This window comes from Octodon degus, unplaced genomic scaffold (genome assembly GCF_000260255.1).
Source record: "Octodon degus isolate 3935 unplaced genomic scaffold, OctDeg1.0 scaffold00015, whole genome shotgun sequence".
Classification (NCBI taxonomy): domain Eukaryota; kingdom Metazoa; phylum Chordata; class Mammalia; order Rodentia; family Octodontidae; genus Octodon; species Octodon degus.
Genome location: NW_004524591.1, coordinates 20,775,590 through 20,796,867, shown reverse-complemented (window position 1 = coordinate 20,796,867; position 21,278 = coordinate 20,775,590). Strand labels below are relative to the sequence as shown.

The 21,278-nt window shown below is 53.8% G+C and overlaps 1 protein-coding gene across 1 annotated transcript in view; it reads right to left on the bottom strand.

Moving 5' to 3' along the window:
• Window positions 1-11,856: 11,856 nt before the first annotated feature.
• Mindy4 (MINDY lysine 48 deubiquitinase 4) overlaps window positions 11,857-21,278 on the bottom strand; it is a 109,531-nt gene continuing 100,109 nt past the window's right edge. Inside the window, exons 17-18 of the mRNA XM_023709963.1 lie at window positions 20,995-21,067; window positions 11,857-12,927 (exon numbers count right to left, since the gene is read on the bottom strand). Of these exons, the coding sequence (XP_023565731.1) occupies window positions 12,879-12,927; window positions 20,995-21,067 (122 nt within the window). The 3' untranslated portion in view covers window positions 11,857-12,878. The remainder of the gene's footprint in view (window positions 12,928-20,994; window positions 21,068-21,278) is intronic.

Below are 21,278 nucleotides of genomic sequence, written 5' to 3'. Positions count from 1 at the left end.
GGCCACCCCCTCTTCCGACAATAACAGACTCAAGTGTACCCCCTGACCAGGAGCTCAGAGCCTGGCCCACCTACAGCAATTCACAGACAGGCCCGCGACCTGAAGCGCTCCTGTCTCAGAGCAGATCCTGAGGCCACATCCCGCTGCTGCTGCTGCCCCCAGGCATATCCAGGTGTGCACAGCCAGTCCAGCAGCCAGGGACTCGGCTCTCTGGCAAAGTGTCCTGCCTGCTCCAGCGCCTCTCCTGGAGGTAGCCATACCTCTGGGCCCTGACCGGGGGGCCCATCCTCTCATCGCAACCAGCTGCCTCTGCCACTCCTCACTAAATCTTCTTGCACTCTGTCCACCTCCCTCTGAGACCCACTGCTTGCTGTTCCTGGGCCTCTTGAGGCTGGGGCCTCCAAGGTTTCCCAAGCTCTCAGCGGTGTCCAGGCAGCCACCAGTGCTCAGAGACGTCCCTCAGCGCTGGGCTCCCAGCTATTCTCACCTCACCTCCAGGTTCAATGTGTTCATTTTCAGGCCAATCTGGTCAGGAAACTTAAGCTTTCATATTTTATGGGGGAAAAGATCCATAAAAGTGGTAATGCAGGCCTGAGCACCACCACCACAGATGGCCACGGGAGACCCACTTCACAGAGCTCCGGTGGCCCTGGTGTCCCGGACCTATTCTCCCTCCCGATGGGTTCTCAGTCCCCCTTTGCATTCCAAGTCAGAGGCTGGCCTCATCACTCCCTCCTCCCCTGTTTATGCTATGGGCACGCACACACTGGACACAGGATTTCCCATGCATGTACATATATACAGGACAACACACGTGCAAACACTCATACATGCATAAAACTGACCTCCAGTGAACATGTATGTGTCTCGTGTGTGTGTATACATGCCAGTGCATGTCGTATATGTAAGCATACTGATGCATTCACATGTCTGCATACACACAGAGCCCTCCTGCTACCTCTAACCTCCTCCCACTTAGAAACCCTCTGCTATACACTCTGTGGCCTCTGCTGCCTGGTCCCTGGGTCTCCTGCTCTGCCTCCTTAGCTTTCTATTGTCACTTGTACTGCTTACAGTCCGGGGACCTCCCTCATCTCATTCTCTCCTTGCAGAGCAGAACTTATAGGACTGCTCCATGATCCTTTTTTCGGGATGCTATGCTTAGCTATGTGTGCACCAGCTTCTCTTCATGTCCTGATGGAGTTCCTGGAGAGACACCCTGGAGGAGAGACAGGTGTGGACAAGGTCTGGCCCAGTGGGGAGCAGGCTCAAGGAGTAGGCAGCTTACAAGAATGACCAAAGCCAAATGGAAGTAGCCATTTGCCAGCCCAGCAGGCAATAAATGTTGGGGTGTGGGATCCTAAGGAGTGGAGACAGACCAGGCCACCGGTGGGACCCCTTCATCTCAGTGTCACTGCGCTATGGGCAGGGTAGGTGGGAAGGCAATCTGGGGATGGGAGGCAGGTGGAGCTTGGCCGTCCCCACCCCCATCCACCAAGAGCCCTTTCTCCTAGTGTCCCTTTGAGGATTCTATTCATGTGAAGCCAACATTCCTGGAGCCCACAGGGCCAGCACGATCATTGCACACAGGCAGATTACCTTGCCTAATGAGAAAATGATGACCCAGACCTCTGCTATGGCCTCTACGCCCAGCCAGACTCGGATCCCCGGTCTCCAGACCAGCAGCCTCAGCCCAGCACGTGCTCCTCCTGCTTGTGGTATCGTTCTACGGCTCTGCTCACAGGGGCCTGAAATCACGTCCCAGGCTTCCCTGATGTCTCCTCCAAGACTCTCCTGTCACCTGTGTTAAAGGCCTCTGAATTCCTAGGCTATCAGTACCTTAGAACAGAAGTGTCTTCATAGCATTAGGACCCCACTGCACCAAGATGAATTGAGGCCACTGGCTGAAGTGACTGCAGCAACCTTGCACACAACGGACAGATCTCAACTTCCTAACCTCTCCCACCATCTTCCCTCCCTACACACCGCACTCCAGGTGGACAGCACTGGGCTTCATTGAGCCAGGCTGACAGATGCGAGCCACACGTTCTGGAAGTCAGGAAGCCCAGGTGCCCAGTGGGGCAGGTCCACGGAGGAGGACACCTATGGTGCCAATAGCAGCCTAGGCCAGGTGAGGGGCTTTTCCAGGCCCAAGAGCAGAAATCTCTGGACATAGATAGGTTGCTTTTTTTTTTTTTTTTCAGAACCAGGGATTGAACTCAGGCCCTTGCACTTGCCAGGGAAGTGCTTATTCCACTGAGCCATCTCCCCAACCCCATAGATAGGTTTAGAGGGAGCCAAGAAAAAGAACCACCAGGCAGGATCACATGCCTGCCTTGTCCCTGCCAGCCCACCTACCAGTCTGAGGATGTAAGTGAGCCCCAGGCCCTGGTGCTGAAGCTGGTGGGACCCCAAATGACAAATATAAAGCAGAGAGAAAAGCCCAGGAGCAAGGCTATTAGCTGACTGGGAGAAGGTGGCGGGTAAAGGCAAAGTCACAGAGGTCTTCCTGAGGAGGAAGGATAGTAGAATCTTGGGATGATCTGAAAGGTTACCTAATGGCATACTCCATCAGACCCAAGAAGCCCCTTGCTGAATCCCTACCACCAGCCACTAATGCCCTGTGTTGATGCCACCCCTCATGGGGACACCCTTTCCTTCTCAGGCAGCCTATCCTATCCCACCACAGGACAGCTCTGAGGGCTCAAGCCATTCCTTATACCTCCTCTCCCAGCACATTCCCAGGGCTGCTCTTCTGGGCCACACACCAACTATATTCCATACGCATATGCACACGCAGGTATACACACACACACACACACACACACACACACACATATGTGACAGCATTTTCTTGAGGCCACAGCTTCTTGGGGTAACCATTCCAGGTCTCCAGGGCCCTCCTGCTCCAGTATGATTCTGGTTGGCAGTATAAGGCCTGTGCCGAGGCAGGGTCACACCACAATCGTCCTTTCCACGAGGGAGATCCCAGTGCTGTGAGCTGGGGCCTCCAGAGAAGGGTGAGAGCTAGACAGTTGGCTCCTGGAAGGCCTAGCATCTGCCTCAGCCCTGCAGAACACAGAAAGAGTGCAGCAAGTCCCATGTCTGTCAGAAACCTGACCTTTTAGAAAGCAAAATCAAAAGCAGGTTTGGGAAGATCAGTGGGGGGGGGGCATACCATAGGTCTTAGTGCATGTAACACATCTGCTCCAGAAGCACGGAGGACGCCCCCCAGTGCTTCTCAGACTTTCACAGGCACCTGGATTTCCTGGAGACCTTGTTAAGATGTGGTAAGATATTCATTTGGTCTGGGTAAGGTCTAAGAGTTGTGCCTTTCCAGAATGCTTCTCATGCCTGTGCTGCCGGCCCCAGGACCAGAGTTTGAGAAGGGGCAGGAAAGGGCTAGTCATAGTCCAGTAAAAACAAAACTGAGAAGAGAAAGAAGCTGTTTGTGGTACCAGAGAGATCGCAACTTAGCATCACTTTCCATTCCAGCTTCCTGAAAGCCATGACACAATGGGAAAGAAGTGTTCACCAGCTCTTACCCCATGATAACATAGGCAGCTGCTTGTCATCAGAACCAAGTTTTTCCTGATTTTGACTGCCCAGGGGCAAGACCAAGTAGATCTCAGTATCAAGAGAGGTGGAAATTAAGCTGAGTTTTAAAAACAAAGTAGAGCTTTCTATGGGAGGCTTCAGACCCAGTACCTCCAAAGGCGAAGTCCTGATGCAGAGTCATGGTTTGGATAACACAGCATCTCTGGAGCATAGCCTGGCCCAATTCTGGATCAGTGCTCATGGGAGACTAACTGTCTACCACATATGGTCTGAGTCCCATGCCCCTGCCAGGAGTCACAGGCTCCAGAAGCTTTCCACTGTGATGCTCCATCATGCAGGCCTGGGGGCTTATGGGAAGAGCAGTTCAGACCCAGGCCTACTCTACAGGAAGAGGTGTAACAGATCTGTAGGCACAAGAAGAACCCCGCCCCTTCCTAGTAAGCCCAAAGAACTTCTAGGAAGAAGGATGGCAGATAGATCTGTTTATGTAGAGGAAGGGAAAGTTTGGGTAGAGGAAGATTCAGGCAAACTGGGGCGGGGAGCGGGGGATCATCCAGGCATGGCAAGGGCAAGGAAATGTCCTCTCTCCATGCTGTCTCCCACTCTTAGAGAGAACTGGTAGAGGTGGGAATGGCCCTACCACTCACTCCCAGAGTCCCCTAGGGCTGTATGAGCCTGTCTTCTGTACCACCTAAATCAGAGTTCTAGGAGTCTCCTCCCTTTCCACAGACTAGGTATGGGCTTACTTTAGGAGGAGAAGAAAATCTGTAGGATCTGTCTTCCGAGAGTCTCCTACCCACCTGGGCCAGCTGAAGTCAAAGCTGATGCTGAAAGCCAGGCTTAGACTGCTGGCTTTTGAGAAATGGCTATGGGCAGGGCCAGCGCAGAACAGGGCAGGTGTGATGGTGGCTGTGAGCACATTTGGAGCAGGACGGAAGCAGGAAGAGCTGGCAGTCCTGGTGCTGCTCTGCCGTGGGAGGTCACTGCCCCCCAGTGAGATTCTACTCATGAAATAGGTATGCTCTGGTGACAATGAGGCCAGAGGAGGCGTGACTGGTCCCTTGGGTCTGGGGTTTTCGTCCACCCCTCTCCAGCCATCCTAGGACACACCTTCTCTTTCCAGCCTCACTTTTGGTAGAAGCAACATATAGGACCCTGCTTATTTCCAGAAAAGGAAATGGAAAATCATTAGACAAATAAACCCAAGGTGTGCCTGCCTTAGCCAGGAAGAAGGAAAAAGGCACTTGGTGTTTTCTATGTTGCTCCAGGGCCATAGGAAGCAGGTTTGCAGGAGGCCCTGGAATGGCAGCACTGCCTGCCGGACCAGCCAACTGGTCGCCTTCCTTCTTGGCAGGCCAGACAGTGGTGCTGACCCATCTCTCTGGGTGCTCACCCTGGGAGGAAGTTGAATAGAAGGAAAGGCTGGGCTCACACACAATAGCTTGCGGGTGCAGAAACCTCTAAACTCTGCAGATATTTCCAGAGCCCCCAAAGCCTCAGGAAATGAGGAGAGATGGGAGAGGAGAGGCCGCAGGAAGCCCCACCCTCCTATCAGGCTGCCAGGAACTCCAGAACCCCCTCTAGGAGTGAGGGGAGCACCAGGCACCTAGGGAAAATCCTGAGCATGTGCTACCAGCTTGCCGCAGGCCCTGTGTAAGTCCCTGGGTTCCTGAGACTCAGTTTCCTTCTCTATCACAAGGGGGGTCTGAATGTTAGGCTGTTGGGGGCTGCACACAGTGCTTACTACTGCTACTTTCAGGCTCTGTCACTGCTAAGGATGTGGGACGGGTTATGGCTCAGGCCACCTTGTCCAGTCACCTCATTTCACAAACAAGGGACAAATGCCAGAGTGTGGAGGAAGGGTCTGATGGCCTGACCAGAGAGGAGAGTGTTTCTCCCACTGGCTCAGGAGCAGCAGTGGGGTGGGGGGGAGGGGGACTTGCCACTTAGTAGTGAGTTTGGGGAGGCATGAGGACAGGAACCATGTCCAGGGGTCAGCCAACATGGACGAGGTCCAGCTGGCCCTAGTACACCGTGGCCTCCCACAGCACCACACTTCTTGGCTGTCAGTGAGGTTGCCCTGCCCTCCCTAGCACTCCCTACCTCTTAGCAGGTGACCAGCCAATGAGGTGTGGCTCACATGATCACCGTTTTGCAGACAACTGCCATTGTTTGCTTGTTCTGAAGCTTAACCAAGGTATCACAACTGAAAAGCTGGAGCTAAGATCTAAACCCAGGTGGTTAGATTTTACTCTGCCATCTTGGCCATACCTCATTTTTCACAGCATATACCCCATGTTAGGTACAGCAAGAATCCCCCAAAATCAGAGTGACAACAGCAGACGGATCCATGACAGCGAGAACCCCAGCCAATAGTAGTGAAGTCATGGATGCCCCTTGCTTTCCTGCCTGATAGAAATTCACAGGCCTCAGGAGATGCCCATCAAAACCTCCGAATGCCCACAGGTAAAGCCAGGCCTCCTTGAGAAGCTGGATAGGGACACCAGCTACACTTCAGAAAAGGGTCTGCCCCAGGGCCACCAATGGTCTGAAGCCTGCCTGCCAGCCTAGCTGCCTTCCGCAGAGAGCTTGGGTGGACAGGGCCCAAGGTCACGGACAGCACACAAACAATGCGCACTGGGTCCAGCCACTGCCAGAGCCAGAACAAAGGCCTGGCACTTCCTCACATCGAAGTCCCCTCCTTCACCGTTTGCCAAGGCAGGTGGGTGGGGAAGCTTTCTCCTGAGGCAGGGATGTTCTGCAGCTATAGCCAACGATGCAGCCTGAAGAGCAGCATTCTGCCCACCAGGAGGCAGGGAGACACAGGAAACAGCCCACTGTGTGGCCCCACCTGGCTCCCCAGGCTGGACAGCAGGGTGGCTCCCACCTACTCCTGCTCTCCATGGGCTCACTCCGAAGTTGACATCTTCCCCCTGATCACTGTTGCCATCTCAATCTTCTGAACACAGCCTTGACCCCCCTCCCCACACTGCCCGCTCTAAATCCTCTGTCTCCCCAGTGCTCGCAGGAGGAAGCCCAGTCCCCTTAGTCTGATATCTCAAGGCCTTGGGGTCCTCCCTATCTACTCTCCTTAGGGACTGGTGTCAGTCCTCTCTCTCCAGACATTCCACAGGGACTCCTGCTCTGAGCTCTGTGCCCCAAGTCAAGTCCAAGAAGGATTCAAGCCCAGGACTTGAGGGACAGGGTGCTGGAGGTCAATCAATACTCAACAATCCTTCCTTAGTTTAAGGTCTCCTGCAGAGCAGCCACTGTTTACACATTGTTGTCCCCATGCAATTACTAATAGCACCCCCAGGGGCTCTGCCCTTGCGCAGGGACAGGGAGGGGCAGGCCCCAGGGACCAGGGACAGTGTTGACAAGAAGAGTTCCCAGTGCCCTAGAGTGAGCGGCCTGGGTCCTGTGCTTATCACCCAGTGCTTTAAAGGCTCGTAGAGAGGTGGGACTTGGCGAACCTCACAGACGTCAAAAGGCCCTAAAAGGGAAAATACCAGATAAGTACCCTGGATCACCCTTATCTAGGGTCACAGGAAAGGAGCCAGGTTTAATCTCTAAGCCACACCCGGAACCAACGGTTTGAAGACTTCAGACTGCACCTCCCCACCCCTCCCTGCTCTGTGACCATCAGCCTGTAGGTGGGGCTAGGAGGTGTGGGCAGGGCAGGACTTCCTCCCAGGATGGGACCAGCACCTGAGTCCAGGGAGAAAGAACAGTGCTGTGCAGAGGCTGTGTGTGTGTGACTAGGTCACACTCAATACACTGGATCTGGCATGGCAGTGAGGAGATGAGTCACATACACACTGTGTGGTCCAGGAGGACTCCCCAAAACAGAGGCCTTAAAGATGGCCCTGTGGAGTGGTAGTTTGGACAGATGGATGTGAGACCCAGAAGGCAGAGACTGTGGTGCTAAGCTCCAGCAGCAAGGAGGCTCAGGGGAGCCACTGCTGTGAACTGGGGTGGGTGAGCCTTCGTGAAGACGAGAAGGAAGCAGGAGACAGGCAGAGGGCAGGGCGGCTTGGACTCTCCAGCCCCAGTCTGCTCTAAATTTACTCCCTCCAGCTCAAAGACCCCCTGTTGACCTGATCTCCAAGGGGCCTCCAAAACAATGTCCCCAGGAGGCTAAGAATTCTTGCCTGAGCCTCAGTGTCCTCATTTGTAGAGACAGAGGTCTGCTGTGACTTCCTTGGAAGAATATCTAGGATGGGCATTGGTGGAATGCTGACCAGCCAGCCAGTGGGATAAAGCAACATGAGACAGCACAAGAGGAAAGGCCACCAGCAGACTTCCATGACTCGGCCCCTGTGCTGCCCAGTGGGGTCCTGATACCCCTCTGTGTCTAACCCTGGGGCTGCCAGGAACCTATGTCCCCTAGCCCAGCACACAGGCCTGGGCAGTCCACCTGCCCACACCCCCATGCTCCTGCCAGCCCAGCCCCTCACCCTGGTGATTGCATTAAGTAGTCTCCATTATCACAAATGCCTGGCATTTTTACCTAGTAATTACAGCTCCCACAGCCCCAGGAGGATTAGGGCACAATTAGGGAGTAAGGAAGATGCTGGTGGGTGGACAGAGATACCTGCAAAGAGAATTGGCAGCCTTACTGCCTCTGGCAACTTGTAGCATCCCCTGCACGCACAGTAGCCACTTCAGGCTCCTCCTGAGGAACTCCAGTGGCAGAGGGCATCCACGGGCTTTCCCTGCAGCCCTCCTCACCTGTCCCATGGCACTGCCCTCTGGGAACACTTCTTGTGTGATCACTCCCTGCATCCGTCCCATTCCCTTTCCCTGCAAGAAGAGAGGTCTAGAGCAGAGCTCCGAACACTTCTACCTCGGGGTAGACTGCCCACCCGGCCCTCGCCTGCTCTCGGCCCCCACTCTGGGTTCTCCCCACCTCCCACTCTGCACACCCAGGACAGGACATGCAAACATCAATGGCTTAGATGGCCTCTCCTCTCTCACGATTCCTCTTCACTGTCCTCCAAGGCCTAAATTAAAGCTACTTTCTCCAACGAGCCTCTACCAGCCCCACTGGAAAGAATGACAGCCAAGGAGAGTGATGTGCCGGGCCCTGTTCTATGATGAGGTCCCTCATCTCCACTGTAACCGCAGGAGGTTGCAGTTCCTCAGATGAGGCAGTTGAGACAGGAAAGCAAGAGTCGGAGGAAACACAGGTGGGGAGCAGCGGGTCAGGCTGACCCGGGGCCCTCTGACCCGTGGAGCTTCTTCCTTATGAACAGGTAAAGTGGCCTCTTGCCTGTCCCTCTGGGCTCTGTGAAAATCACATGCTCTAGAGCACAGCTCCCCACAGTTGAACTCTGACTCTACACTCCTTCAAGTGCTGTGTTTCAGCAGGTTTCGAGAGGCGCCTGAGATCCAGCCATTCTAAGCAGCTCTGGGATGCTGCTGACCTAAGGACCACGCTCACTAGTGAACCTCGGGTCCAGAGCAGAGTAGGAAGGCCCTGAGCTGCCATCACAGCCTTGGTAGAGCTGAGCCTGGGTCAGCTGGTCCCTGACATTCATGGCCTTCACAGGGGCTGGGGTCTTGCTACCCACTTCCCAAGGATGGGTCTTTGGAGACTGACTCCTGGCCCTGATTCTGTTTTCCTCTGGGGCTCAGACAGGATGGCGCTGGGGAGCAGTCAGGTGGAGTCTAAAGCTCTGTGGTCCTGGAACCCCCCACAAGCTCTGGCCTAACTCTGCCCCCATCAGTCCTTCTGGAAACTACTTGGGTTACCTATGCTGCCACTGTGAGGAACACACAGTGAACAGTCAGATGGCCTGTCATTGCTGTCCTGACCAGAAGCAAAGTGGAAATGGCACTGGGCGGGCATGTGAAGAGCCTGCAGCTGGTGGGGGCACCTTGGGAGAGAAGGGATTCGTGTTTGTTCCCTCCCCCAGCCGAGGGGACCAGAGGAGCTCCATCTCCTCTCCTAAAGTCAAGGGAGGTGTCAAGAAAGCAGTTCACAAGCTCACCACGTGCTCCTGGAATGTGGGAGGGGTGGCTGACTCCAGCTGAGGAAGGGTGTGGTAAGAAACTGTCCCCGCGGGGTGTCAGGCAGAGTGAGAAGGCCCTATCTCTGCCTCCGGAGGGCAGAGGTTAAAGGTGTGGTAGTGCTTTGCATGGTTTAAATGTGGATCTCACAGAAAGAAGACTTGAATGGGTGGTGACCAAGGAGGTGGAGGGAAGATTGGCCCCAGCAGAAGGGCAGGGAGCTGCCCTAAGCATCTAGCACGTAGAAGATGATTCATCCTGACCCGAGAGATCCCTAGCATGGGGAGTCTTATCACAGGAAAGCCAGCCTTGCATGTGCCCCACAGAGGGAGCAGAGCAGCTCCCTGTACAGCTGTGCCACACAGGTAAGATCTTTGTGCCCCACCCTCCTACTTAGAGAAGTCTCAGATGAATAAGGGAAACCAAGCTGGGCACCACTCTCTCTACCACCTAGCCGCCACAGGGTGGAGAACTCAACACAGACGCGAGCTTGGAGCTCAGCGGCCAGTAGGCTCACCTCCTACCGCTCTGTGCCAGGTGAACATCAATGGATTCAGCTTGCTGTTTTATCCAGAGACTGAGACACCGGAAAGAGAGTGAGCTCAGCGGGAAGGAGAAGGAACAAAGCCAATTCCTATGGAAAAGCTGACGGCCTACCGAGGTCTGCCTGTCCTCTGAACTGAATCATGAACTCTAAGACACAGCTCTTACGCATTTTTGAGGGAAGATAGGGTGACATTATTCCAAGTTCAAGCCCACAAGGGAGGCCCTAACCCAATAATAATAATAATAATAATAATAATAATAAATAATAATAAGCAACTTGCTGCAGCCTACTCAGGGTGTCCTTAGACTTCAACGAACACAGGGAGCAAAGGCCCAGGTGTGAGCAGGCAGGCCTGTATTCCCCTTCTGCACGTTTGGCTGTGCTAGGGGGTTGGCTCTGTCTAGCGCTGGGGTCTGGGACAGAGTGCTGGGCCACGCCTTCCTCTCGGTTTCGGGGCATCACGCTCCGCACATACCTGCCTCTCGGCTTCAGCTTAGAGAAGCGAGCCCTCTGCACTTTGTTGGAGTCGGTTTCTTCAAGCAGTGCTGGAGTAGTTTGTTTTCCCTAGCCCTGCCAAAGAGCCCCTGGCCAGAAGGTTAAGTGAGCTTTATTGAAAAGACACGCTTTTCCTCCCCAGGCCGATAAACAAAGACGCTGCGGGGGAAACTAACTTCCTCCCTGGGGCACTCAGCTGGAGGGGCCCATCCCCGGCCAAGGGAAACAAATACATAAACATTTCAGAGATATATAGGAAGCATTTCTGTTGGAAAGCTGCTGCGAATGGCCCCCGAAGTTTATACAGCAAACCCCACTGGGGCCTCAGCACGACCTCAGCAAGTGGTCTTCGCCTTTCCCCCTCCCGCCCACCGACTGGCTCCTCCTGGCCTCTCCCCAAAGAACAGCCATCAGTCAACGCCTGTGAAGGGCATGTCATGCCCTGGCCCCTTCCTCTCAGGTTCTTCTCTTTCTTGGCTTCTGGCTGCTGTAAGTCAAGCCGCATTGCTTCTTCACGCTCTCCTGCATGGCCTGCCGCACTACAGGTCCCGGGTCAAGTCTCTATCCAACCAAGGACAAAAAGCTGCGAAACTGTCAGCTCAAAATACACCTTTCCTCCTTCAATGTGTTTTCCTCTGGTATGGGTCACAGTGACTGCTTGTGCCCTAAGCCCCTGTGCATGAGAAGGCTTCCCCTGGGCTGTGGCAGACACAATAGGAATGCACCTCTAGGCTAGTACGTGAACCCCACTTCCACAGAGCCCCCAGGTCACAGCTGAGAAGCTTACTGGGAGCAGGGTCAGCCCCAGGGGCAGTGGCTCCCGTGGCTTTTCTACTGTCTTCTTCTTAGCTTCTCATGTGGGCACCCATAGGACAAGGGGTTGGGTGCTCTGCCTCCATCCCTCCCCATCCCTCCATCCTTGTGTAAACTAGTGCAGCACAGCCCTGGACTCTGGTGTTTTGTCTTGTTTCCTTTCTGGTACTGGAATTTGATCCCAGGGGCACTCCACCACAGAGCTATGTACACCCCTGTCCTTCTTGTTTTGAGACAGAATACTGTTAAGTTTCTCAGGCTAGCCGTAAACTTTCAATCTTTCTTCCTCAGCCTCCTGAATAGCTGAGGCACAGACTGTGCATGACAGAATGACATAACATAATCTCTCTCTCCCCCCACACCCCCTCTCTCTTTTCTCCCTCCGTCTCTCCCCCCTCACTCCCCCTTCCTACTCCCTCTTTCCTTCTCCCTTTTCACCTACTTCTTTGCCAGCTTCACACTGCAGTGCTACATTTTCTCTACTCCTTTGTGACACCCATACTCTAAGCGAGCCTAAATGAGGCTCAGACTGCTGATCACAGTGCTCTTCCCATTCCAACCTCCTGTCTTTCTCTGGGCTGTGAGAGGCTCCAAAGATCTTCCCACCCACATTTTCAATCAGTTCTCTCCCCACATGTCCCCTACAGCCACAGAGCGGGGCCAACCCAGTTCCTCTGTTGGTTCCTGTCCCATCAGCCCCTCTGGCTAAGTCACCTCTCCTAGAGGACTCTTCCTCTCATCACTTAGCCAAGCCCCGGCCATCCCCACGGAGCCCTCTGAGCAACTCAGATCTGCCCTGGGACAGGCTTACCAGGGACCATAGCAGCCACGGCTACACCGTTCATCATGTAGCCTGGTGCCACAGACCTGTGCTGGTGAGGCAGAGGCTGGGAGAGGTCAGGGAAGGAGCCATGCATAGCCCTGAGGCCGAGGAGACTGCTGTCTGCAGGGCTAGGGGCTAGCAACTGTCCTTGCCTGCAGTGCTCATGGCTATGGGGCCCCCACTCCCCACCCGAGTGCAGAGCAGACCACACGCTCCTTCTGTGCCAGGTGAACAAAGAAGTCTCCATCCTCAGAGTAGATTTGACTCTTGCTTCATAGAAAACTTATTACCAGAAATAACCAGTGCCCTGGGTCTCCTGGGCCAACCATGTCAGAGACCTCAGTGAGGGCAGGCGACAAAGGAGGGGGGCACAAGAAAGCAGCAGAGTGGCTGGTGATGTCCTCCCCATCCTTGGCGTCAGGGGCAGTGAGGAGGCGGTGCAACCTCACACAGGGCCCCTGCCTCCGCCTTGGAGGCCCTATGTGGAGGAGCAGTGAGGCCTTGCATGCTTGTTGCAGTGCTGGCGCAGAAGGGGGTGACATCTTCTTGGAGATTTGCCCCGAAGGCCTGGAGTTAAGGGGTCACTCCAGGAATGACCAGTGGAGCCGCTGACCTTAGCTGCATCCCAGGTCACAGGATGGGGTCAGAGCCATTCCAGTCCACAGAAGCCCCCTTCCACCTAAAAACAGAGCAACAGGAGGAGTGAGTGAAGCCGAGAGCCCTCTCTTCCCCTGACTGATCAAAAGTCTGATCTCAGAAGACTTCCGTTTTCATCCTAACCACTTTACCCTTCCACGTGTACACATAACACCACACCCCCTCATGAAACAACCATCCTCCAGGACCTTGGGTAGCAATGGGACAGAGAGGGCTTACCCATCTGGGCCATAGCCACCTCTGTGCCAGGTCCTCTGGGCCCTCTGCTCCTGTGGGTGCTCCAGGCACATTTGGGCCCAGCTGCTTTCCAGAGGGGTGTAATGACGGTCCTTTAGAGACACCCATGGAGGACTAAGAACGTACACATCCTGAGGTGTCCAAAGTGCTGGAAACCAGAAAGATGGAGGGAGAGGCCCAGGCAGGGCTGGCAAGCAAAACATCGTAAAGATTCTGGATTTTTCTCTAAGACCCACAAGGGGCCAGTGAAGGGCTTTGAGCACCACAGGACCATGACAGAGTTTCTAAAATTGCTCTATAAAGCCGCGAGAAGCACTGAGCAGAAGTAAAATCCAGAGTCAGATACAACTTAATACTAGTTCCATCCCAACATAAAAGTTATTATAGATGAGACCATGAATCTTCTTAGCATTGGATTTTAATACTTGGTGCTGATTTTGTAAGACAGGAATCACTGGCAGCAGATGGAGAATTCATGGAAATTGTGCTAGAGGTGGATTCTCCATATATGTATCTACCAAGACTGAACTAGAACAGGATGTGGTCCATCTTAGCAGCAAGGCACAGTGGGAAACAGATTTGTAAATGGTTTCCCAAACCTGCGGCTACACTCCATTTTGAAAACCTTCAGATTTTCTTTCAAATTGAAGTCAAAGTTCTAACTGCCACAGGGCAATGCAAAAGGAAAACCATTCTCCCAAGTTGTCCCGCAGCCTGGGAAAGTCTAGAGTCTCTGACTACTACAGCGAAGGATCCAACCGGCGGTCCCAAAGTAACACTGCTGCATCTCCCGTGGAGTGCCCATGAGCACCAAGGATCCTCCTTATGTGTGGGTTCTGCACCCTGACTCAGCCAACTTTGGATACAAATACAAAACCAGTGTGTCTGTACTGAGTGTGTGCAGACTTTTTCTTGTCATTATTCCCTAACTGCCGCAACCACCATTTACACAGCATTGACATTGTACTAGCTATGTTAAGCCATCTAGAGATGATTTAAAGCAGCAATGGCAAACCTTTTAGTGACATGGCAGCTTGCATGCCATGGGTTCTCCATCACTGATTTACATACAGTATTTAGGAGGACCAGGTAGGTTGTATGCAAATACCATACTACAGTATTTTATAGAAGGGCCCTGAGCATCCTCGGAATGTGCTATTCACGGTGGTCCTGGATCCAAGCCTCTGCAGGTCCTGAGGGACAACTACAGCAGATCAAAATAGACCTGACCCTCTGTCACACAGCCATCTCCCGCTTCTTCCTTTCTCAGGTTTCTGCCTCCTTCTTTAGCTCTGTGCACTGCTCAATTGCTGCATCTCTAATTTGGGGCCAGGAAGTGACACCCTTCTAGACACAGCAGGATTCGTGCTCACTCTGATCTTGTAAGCTGCCTTCCTTTAGGCTGCAGCCAATTCCTGGTAGCTGTAAGGACGGTTATATTCCCTAAAGGTGTATTTTCTATACTTTACTGCATTTCATTTCTCTCTGAAGAAGCGAGGAGATTTCTTGGTATTTAGAGGAAAAAACTAACATAACATCAACGCTGTGCCTCTTGCTCCTCTGGCAAAGCCCAGTGCAGAAGACGGTGCTTGCATACAGCCTATTTGGGAACAGAGAGTATCGCCTTCTCCTCCTCACCTCACCCAGTGTACTGTGAGGACATATCTCCCGTGACCAGCGGGGAGTGTATGCATGTCATGTTCACTGCGGTCCTGACACAAGACACAGCCCTGGGTGAGGCTGTGCACCCCAATCAGCAACTGGAAACACTTTATGTATGTATGAATGCTGGCTCACATTCCCTTGTTAAAATGCTCTGTACAAAGGCTGGAATGGTAGATGCTGGAAAACGTGATTGGCCATGACCGTGAGCAACATTTTAGGGAATTCTTTTCACAGTTATTTTCTGGTTCCTTTCAGTGTCCTGTGTTGCTACGCAGTGATGCATAGAGATCTTGCCCACGTGGGCTTGGACAGCTTTGGGGCACTCGGTCTTTCTCTGCAGCACGAAAGCCTGGCAGTACCACTTCCCACCCACCTGACCCCTCCCCTGGTTCCTTAGATCCTTCCGGGCACAAGTATCAAAAGCAGATCTAGATATTCAAAAGTACATGTACATGTTCTTTAAAAAATGAATCTTTTAACAGTAAATGCAGGAAGTAGCATCTTAATAAGATCCATCCCTGCCTAATGTGTGACAGAAGATGCGTAAGTAATGCTTGCACATCCATCAGTGAGCCCTGTCTGCTCTCGCTGTCCAATGTCATTGTGTGGGTTGCAAAGAGCAGCATCACTTATTCTGTCGGACATGAGATGATTAAGTGATTCTGTGGGCTCTGGGTGCTTTGACCAGGCTATTAAGACTCTTTCCAACCAGCCTATTAGGCCATTTCCCAAGTTTCTGCATGGCAGGCTAAGCCAGATGCTTTGGAGCTGAGCCACTCTGATGGAATGCACCCACACTCATTCACAGCCCTCAGATTCACTCTTCTTCATGCTAGATTAAGAGACACTGGAACTGTTTGGAGACAACTGGACATGCCGCGGGGAAGTCAGTCTGCTCTTAGTTCATGACTCCACCTGAGGGTGGAGTCTGATGCCGCTGGGTTCCAGGGGAGCTAATACAGGTCCGACCAGCCGCAAATAGCCTCTATTCTGACTTGCACAAGTGAATAGAGACTGGAAGTAAGATAGTATGGGAGGGCATCATGCTGATCCCTGGTTCCTAGGGCCTGGTCCAGTCTGTGCATCGACAGGGTTAATACTACATTAGCCATCTACAGCAATGCAGCACGGTGTTTAATGAAGTCTCCTGTGACGCTTGAGGTTTTCAATTTTCTGTCTCCCTTCATCACCTTTACAGTTTTGAAGTATACAATTTTAAAAAATCTTTTATTGCTCTATAAAGATTTGGGGTAAGCCTCAGTCACGAGTGTTACACACACACTTGAATCCAGGTCCCCAGCGGGCAGCGCAGGAGAGCAACATTTCGCCCTCAGCCTGGTTCCTAAGGCCCTTGTCACATAGCTTTCACCTTCCCCATTCTGACAGGCAAGCCCATGTTCCTCCCATGATCTGGGTTTGCAAACCTCCACCCCAGATCTTGGCAAAAATGGTGTCTGGCTTCAGTGCAGGAGTGAATCACACTCATCGGCTGCTAGACAACATCGGTGTCACACCAGAGTCTAAGGCTCCCCATCATGCTAGTGGATTTGTGCTTGGTTTTGAAGCTATTTACGGAGATAACTAACTAGCCCAGCCCGGCCAACAGGTGCAGAGAAAAAGAGCTGCGCTAGGGAAAGCAGTTTTGCAACGATGGTAGAAAATCAGAGAGGTTTTAAAAACTCAAAGGGCTGAGACAGAACGGGTGTTGTTCTGAATGTCTATGAGTCAATTACAAGGACGAGCAGCAAGAACTCCGTATGAAGCCAACAGCAATTAGTGATGGTGGTGACAGGGGAGGGGTGGAATGGAAAAGCTGCTAAGTGTGTGGGGGAAGAGGCTCACTCATCAAAACAAACTCAGGAGGTGGCCAGCAGCATCAGTTTAAGGATCTTTGGCACTTGGGACTGGATAAGTCTTTGTTGGAGGCTTTCCCGTGCCTATAAGTTGTTCAGCACCCTTTGCTTGGATGCTAACAACCAAAAATGTCTCTGACTGCCAAATACCCACGGGAATGTCAAATTCCCCCATGGAGGGGCCCTGACTTAGAGGTTGACCTAGGTGAAAATGTCTGGTCCTTGGAGCCCAAAGTCACCCCTGACATCACAGAGAGTAGGGGCGAGCACTGCGAGGCCGGACCCTTCTCTCCCTCAGCAGGTTTACAGTGTTGAGGAACCTGCTTTATTTCACAGGAGAAAGGTTTCCCCCACCTGTGGCTGTGCTGCTCTCCATCATTCACCTCTCCTGCCCAGCCTCCTTCTGAATCAGATCTAGGATTCCTCCTGGCACAAGTGATTTCTGGCTACCAGCCTGCCTGGGGACCTCTGGGCCAGCAGTACCAGCCTCCTGTGCCAGGCTCAGGGCAGAGCTGGTGTGCCCATCACAGGGGCCCTGTGGCACGAAGATGTCCCTCCACAGAAGCTGCTCCCCCTCACACCTGCTCTCTCATGCACCCATCAGGGAAGCCTGGCTCTTCATTCACACTTCAGTGTCCTTCCCTATGACCAAGCGGACAGCAGAGCAGCAGGAGGCCATGCTTGGTGTGGACAGGGAGGTGGCGGGGGCACCGTGGGAGAAGGGCACTGTGCTCAAGGAGCCCCAGCAATGGTGCCAGTGGGAAATATGAGAAAGGATGAGAAAGGGGGCTTCTGGGGTCAGGGACACCACTAAAAGAGGTAGGCTTTCTGTCCCAGGCCCGCAAAAGCACTGATCCCAGCTGGAACTCGATTTTTCATTTCTCGTCTGGGCCTCCCAACAGGAACATGAGGGCCCAGCTCCAGCCTGATTATGAGCGCTTGCCTCTTCTCCCTGGATGGCTGACAAAGTCTTTCATTTTTCTCCTACTCCAGCTAAGCTGGAAGCATGAGAGGGGTCATTGTGTGTGTCCTGTTTGGAAATGACCCTAAGTGGGTCTGGTTTTGCTGACATGGGTAGAGAACTCCACAGGGGAGGGAAGGGAAGCAGACCCCACATTCCTGACACAGAAAAGGTAACAAGAGACTCTTCGAGGCTGAGATGTGCATCATGCCAAAATGTGAGGGCAACACGGGGACCCGGGGATGGTTCCAATTAGGATGCTCTTCTCTGAAGACAAAACCCAGTCTGGGCTTGTGCAATGTCTCTATGGCAACAGAGCCAGGTGTCAGGAAGTCATGCTGTCCTCTCAGTGACCTTCCTCTGGGCTGGGAGAGCAAGGCCCTAAGCTGCTCATGACTGGCGGTACAGCTAGGGAAGAGACTCCATTCGGGAGACCTTTACTTCTCTGTCTGTAAAAGAAGGGGCCACACTAAGGGGTGTTCCAGGACCTTTCTGTGGACACAGGCAAGATGCCAGGGGTTAGATGCAGGGTTTGGCCTGTACTGGGTGAGGAGTAAGCCAGAGCTTCTTGCAGGGCAGTAGAACTGCCAAGGGTGGGTGGTGGATCTTCCCCTGGATTAGAACAGGGCTGATTCTGAACTTGACTTCTGTTGGATCGCAAAATCTCCGAGTAGGAACCAATTCTTCTCTACTTGTCACCCCCATGAAGTTCAGCTCAGAAGTTCATGAAAGTCAATGTGGTGAAAGGGGAAACCCTGCTACCCACCGGCTCATCTAGTAAGACAGACAAGACAGAAAGGATGAGCATTTAGCTGCATCTCACCAGGTACCTGGAATCAAACCCTGCCTTGGAAATGACCTGTGCATAGGCCATGCACCAGGCAGCAGGACTCAGTGCAGCCTTCACGCCCCCCAGGCCCCTCAGAAAAGACCATTCTGGTGGGTCCCACAGTGACCCTGCAGACCTCCTTTCCAAGTCTCTCCTTGGAGCTCTTTGTGAATCTGGGATGAAAACAAAATGCAAAGCCTTTGTGATCCAACCCCTTGGAGGAGGAGTCCAGGGGGCTGCAGCTACTGTTTCCCAATACAGTGCTGTTATCTGATAGGTAGAGAGGAGTGGACACAGAGATCCCACTCTTCCTTCTTCCACTCAGCTTTCCTGGGAGTAATGCTGGGGAAGTCTCAGCATGTTAGCTGGGGGAATGGGTCAGTGGAACAGTCAGAAGACTGGGGTTAGGAGGAAAGCCCCTAGCCCAGCATGTCATATGGGGGGACTCTGGAAGGTCAGTCTCACTTGCCAGTTGACTCATACTAGGCAGACACAGAGGAGGTTAGGATGCAGAGGTCACTCGATCAGCTCTCAGAGTGTGGCCCTGGGACCAGCTGTACCAATGGCACTAAGGATTTCTTAGAAAGACAAACCCAGGACCTGTCCTGGGTACCTTGCAGCAGGAGCCCTGGGTAACCAGAAACCCAAGTTCTGGCATGTTCTCCATAGCATCTTGATGTCCCTGAAGCTTGAAGATCCCTGACCTGGAGAAAGACTTCCCAGTGCCCAAGCCATGAGCACATATGGGCTCTCCCAGGTACTGGGAAGCTGGGAGGGCCTGGGGCAGAGTCCCCAGGTCTGCTGTGCCTGAGCTGCATGCTGCCCAAAGAGAGTTACTGTCATTCTGTGACAAGCTCGTGAGATGCTGCTGGAGATGCTGGGGCTCAGCCTTGTCCAAGGCCACAGAAGTGAGCACAGCTGAGGGCAGGGAGGCCCAGCCTCAGCATCGGTCCCAGGTCCCATTTCACGCCCTGAGGCAAGCCACCTCCCAGCCTCCCTCATCCCCTGACATCTGCCACATGGTGCAGGGAAGGAAGTTCTGGGAGACAGTGGCACTGGGTGCCACACACCCACCCTCCAAGAGTCTGCCCCGAGATCCCTGTTGTACTTGTTTTGGGCAAAGGGCTGCCTCCCAAACAGGCTGGAGCCCAAAGTCACAGAGCCAGACCGGGGCCCCGGCCGGGGCCTCAGATCCAGAGGAGGCCGAGCCTATATCCAGGGTGTGGTCTGAGCCCTGCAGGGCCCTGCCGGAAGGATGCCCTGGGGCCTCCATGCTGTGTTACACAAGGTGCCAAGGCCAGCGTCACCTCCCTTCCCTTCTGCAGCCCCTCTCTCATCACCCGGAATGCGTGGCCCTGTGTACATGAAAGACAGCGACCCACACGTGCCCCTAATCTCCTGATGAAACAGACCCGACACATGACCCTGCAAGAATGCTGCATCCCTGCCCAGGGAAGGGAGGGCAGACAGATGGGGACCGCCTGGGGCAGTGCAGTGAGGATGCCGGGCACCCTTGCACTTCTTGTCCCAGGGGTCCATTCAGCCCATTCGAGGGCTCGCCCACCTGTACGCAGGCACGATCCAGCTCTAGCTGTGCCCCTGGATCTCAGGGAGTCAGAACTGGCTTGGGATGGCATCCACAGCCCCATCTGGCTGCAGTCACTTTATAGGCCAGAAAAGGGAGAGAGCGCCTCTGGCCATCCTGAGTGGCTAAGTTACTCAAAAGGAGAGCTAATGCAGCAGTGTGCTTGGTAATGTCCCAGCACTTTCCTCAAAATCCCTGTGAGCTAGGAACTGCCACTGTCCCCATTTTGCAAATGACAAAGGCAAATACAAATAAGTAAAGCCCAACAGCTCACAGTGGAGCCAAGTTTCTGCCTGAGCAACCTAGCGCCAGCACCCAAGCTCCTAGTTGCAACTTCGACTTCCACTCTGGAGGAGGGAAGAGAAGCCGGTTTCCCCTCCCCCAGGCTGCCCACCTCCTCTACAACAATGCATGCTGTGGCCTCCTGGAGGTCCCCAGTCGCAGCTTGGAGCTCCCAGCCCTGTGGAGCACAGCCACAGCCAATGAAGAACTCTGAAGGAAGGGGGCCATGGCTCTTCCAGGGACTGGGCCTCTCCTTTCCCAGCCTAGGGATCCCCTTCCCCACTTAAAGCCTATACCTCTGCAGAGTGCTCCGGTGGCTAAGGCGGCCGCTCCACCTCTACCCCACACGGCAGGTGTAGTGCGTTTCCAGCTCGCTCCAGCCAACAGCAGCACCTTTTAGCCTGACCACACTCAGCACACAGGCTGCCGCACTGGGACGGGGCACAGCATACCCCGCTGCAGGGACATCCCTGAACTGCGAGCCACATGCCACCTGGGCCACTGTGGGGAGCAGGGGAATGGCTTTCTGCAGGAGCCCCAGGTCCAGTGTCTCTGTCATCTACAGGGGCTCACCTCGCCACATCCCTTGGGGCCCTCTTCCTCAGGCGCTACACCCCACTGCCCCACATCCCAGCCATTTTGGGCAAGGTTCCAAAGCCAGAGCCAGCCCAACTCACTTAGTCCTGATGCAGAGCTCCAGAGGGGGGACCAGGCCCTTGCCGCTGTCCTCGGGGATGGTCTGTGTAGTGTCTGGACAGGAGGAGAGAGCAGCACAGGTCAGCCCAGGGCTCTGTGCTCACCCTGCGGTCAGCACTGGCAGCCACACTCCTGCTCCCCGCCCCCCCCCCAGGCCCTGTGCCCTCATTTCTACCTCAGCTAGACCTGCTTCCATTCCTGGCACAGACCTGAACTTGGATAGCTCACTGATCTCTGATCACCCCCTCCCTCATGCTCCTGAGGC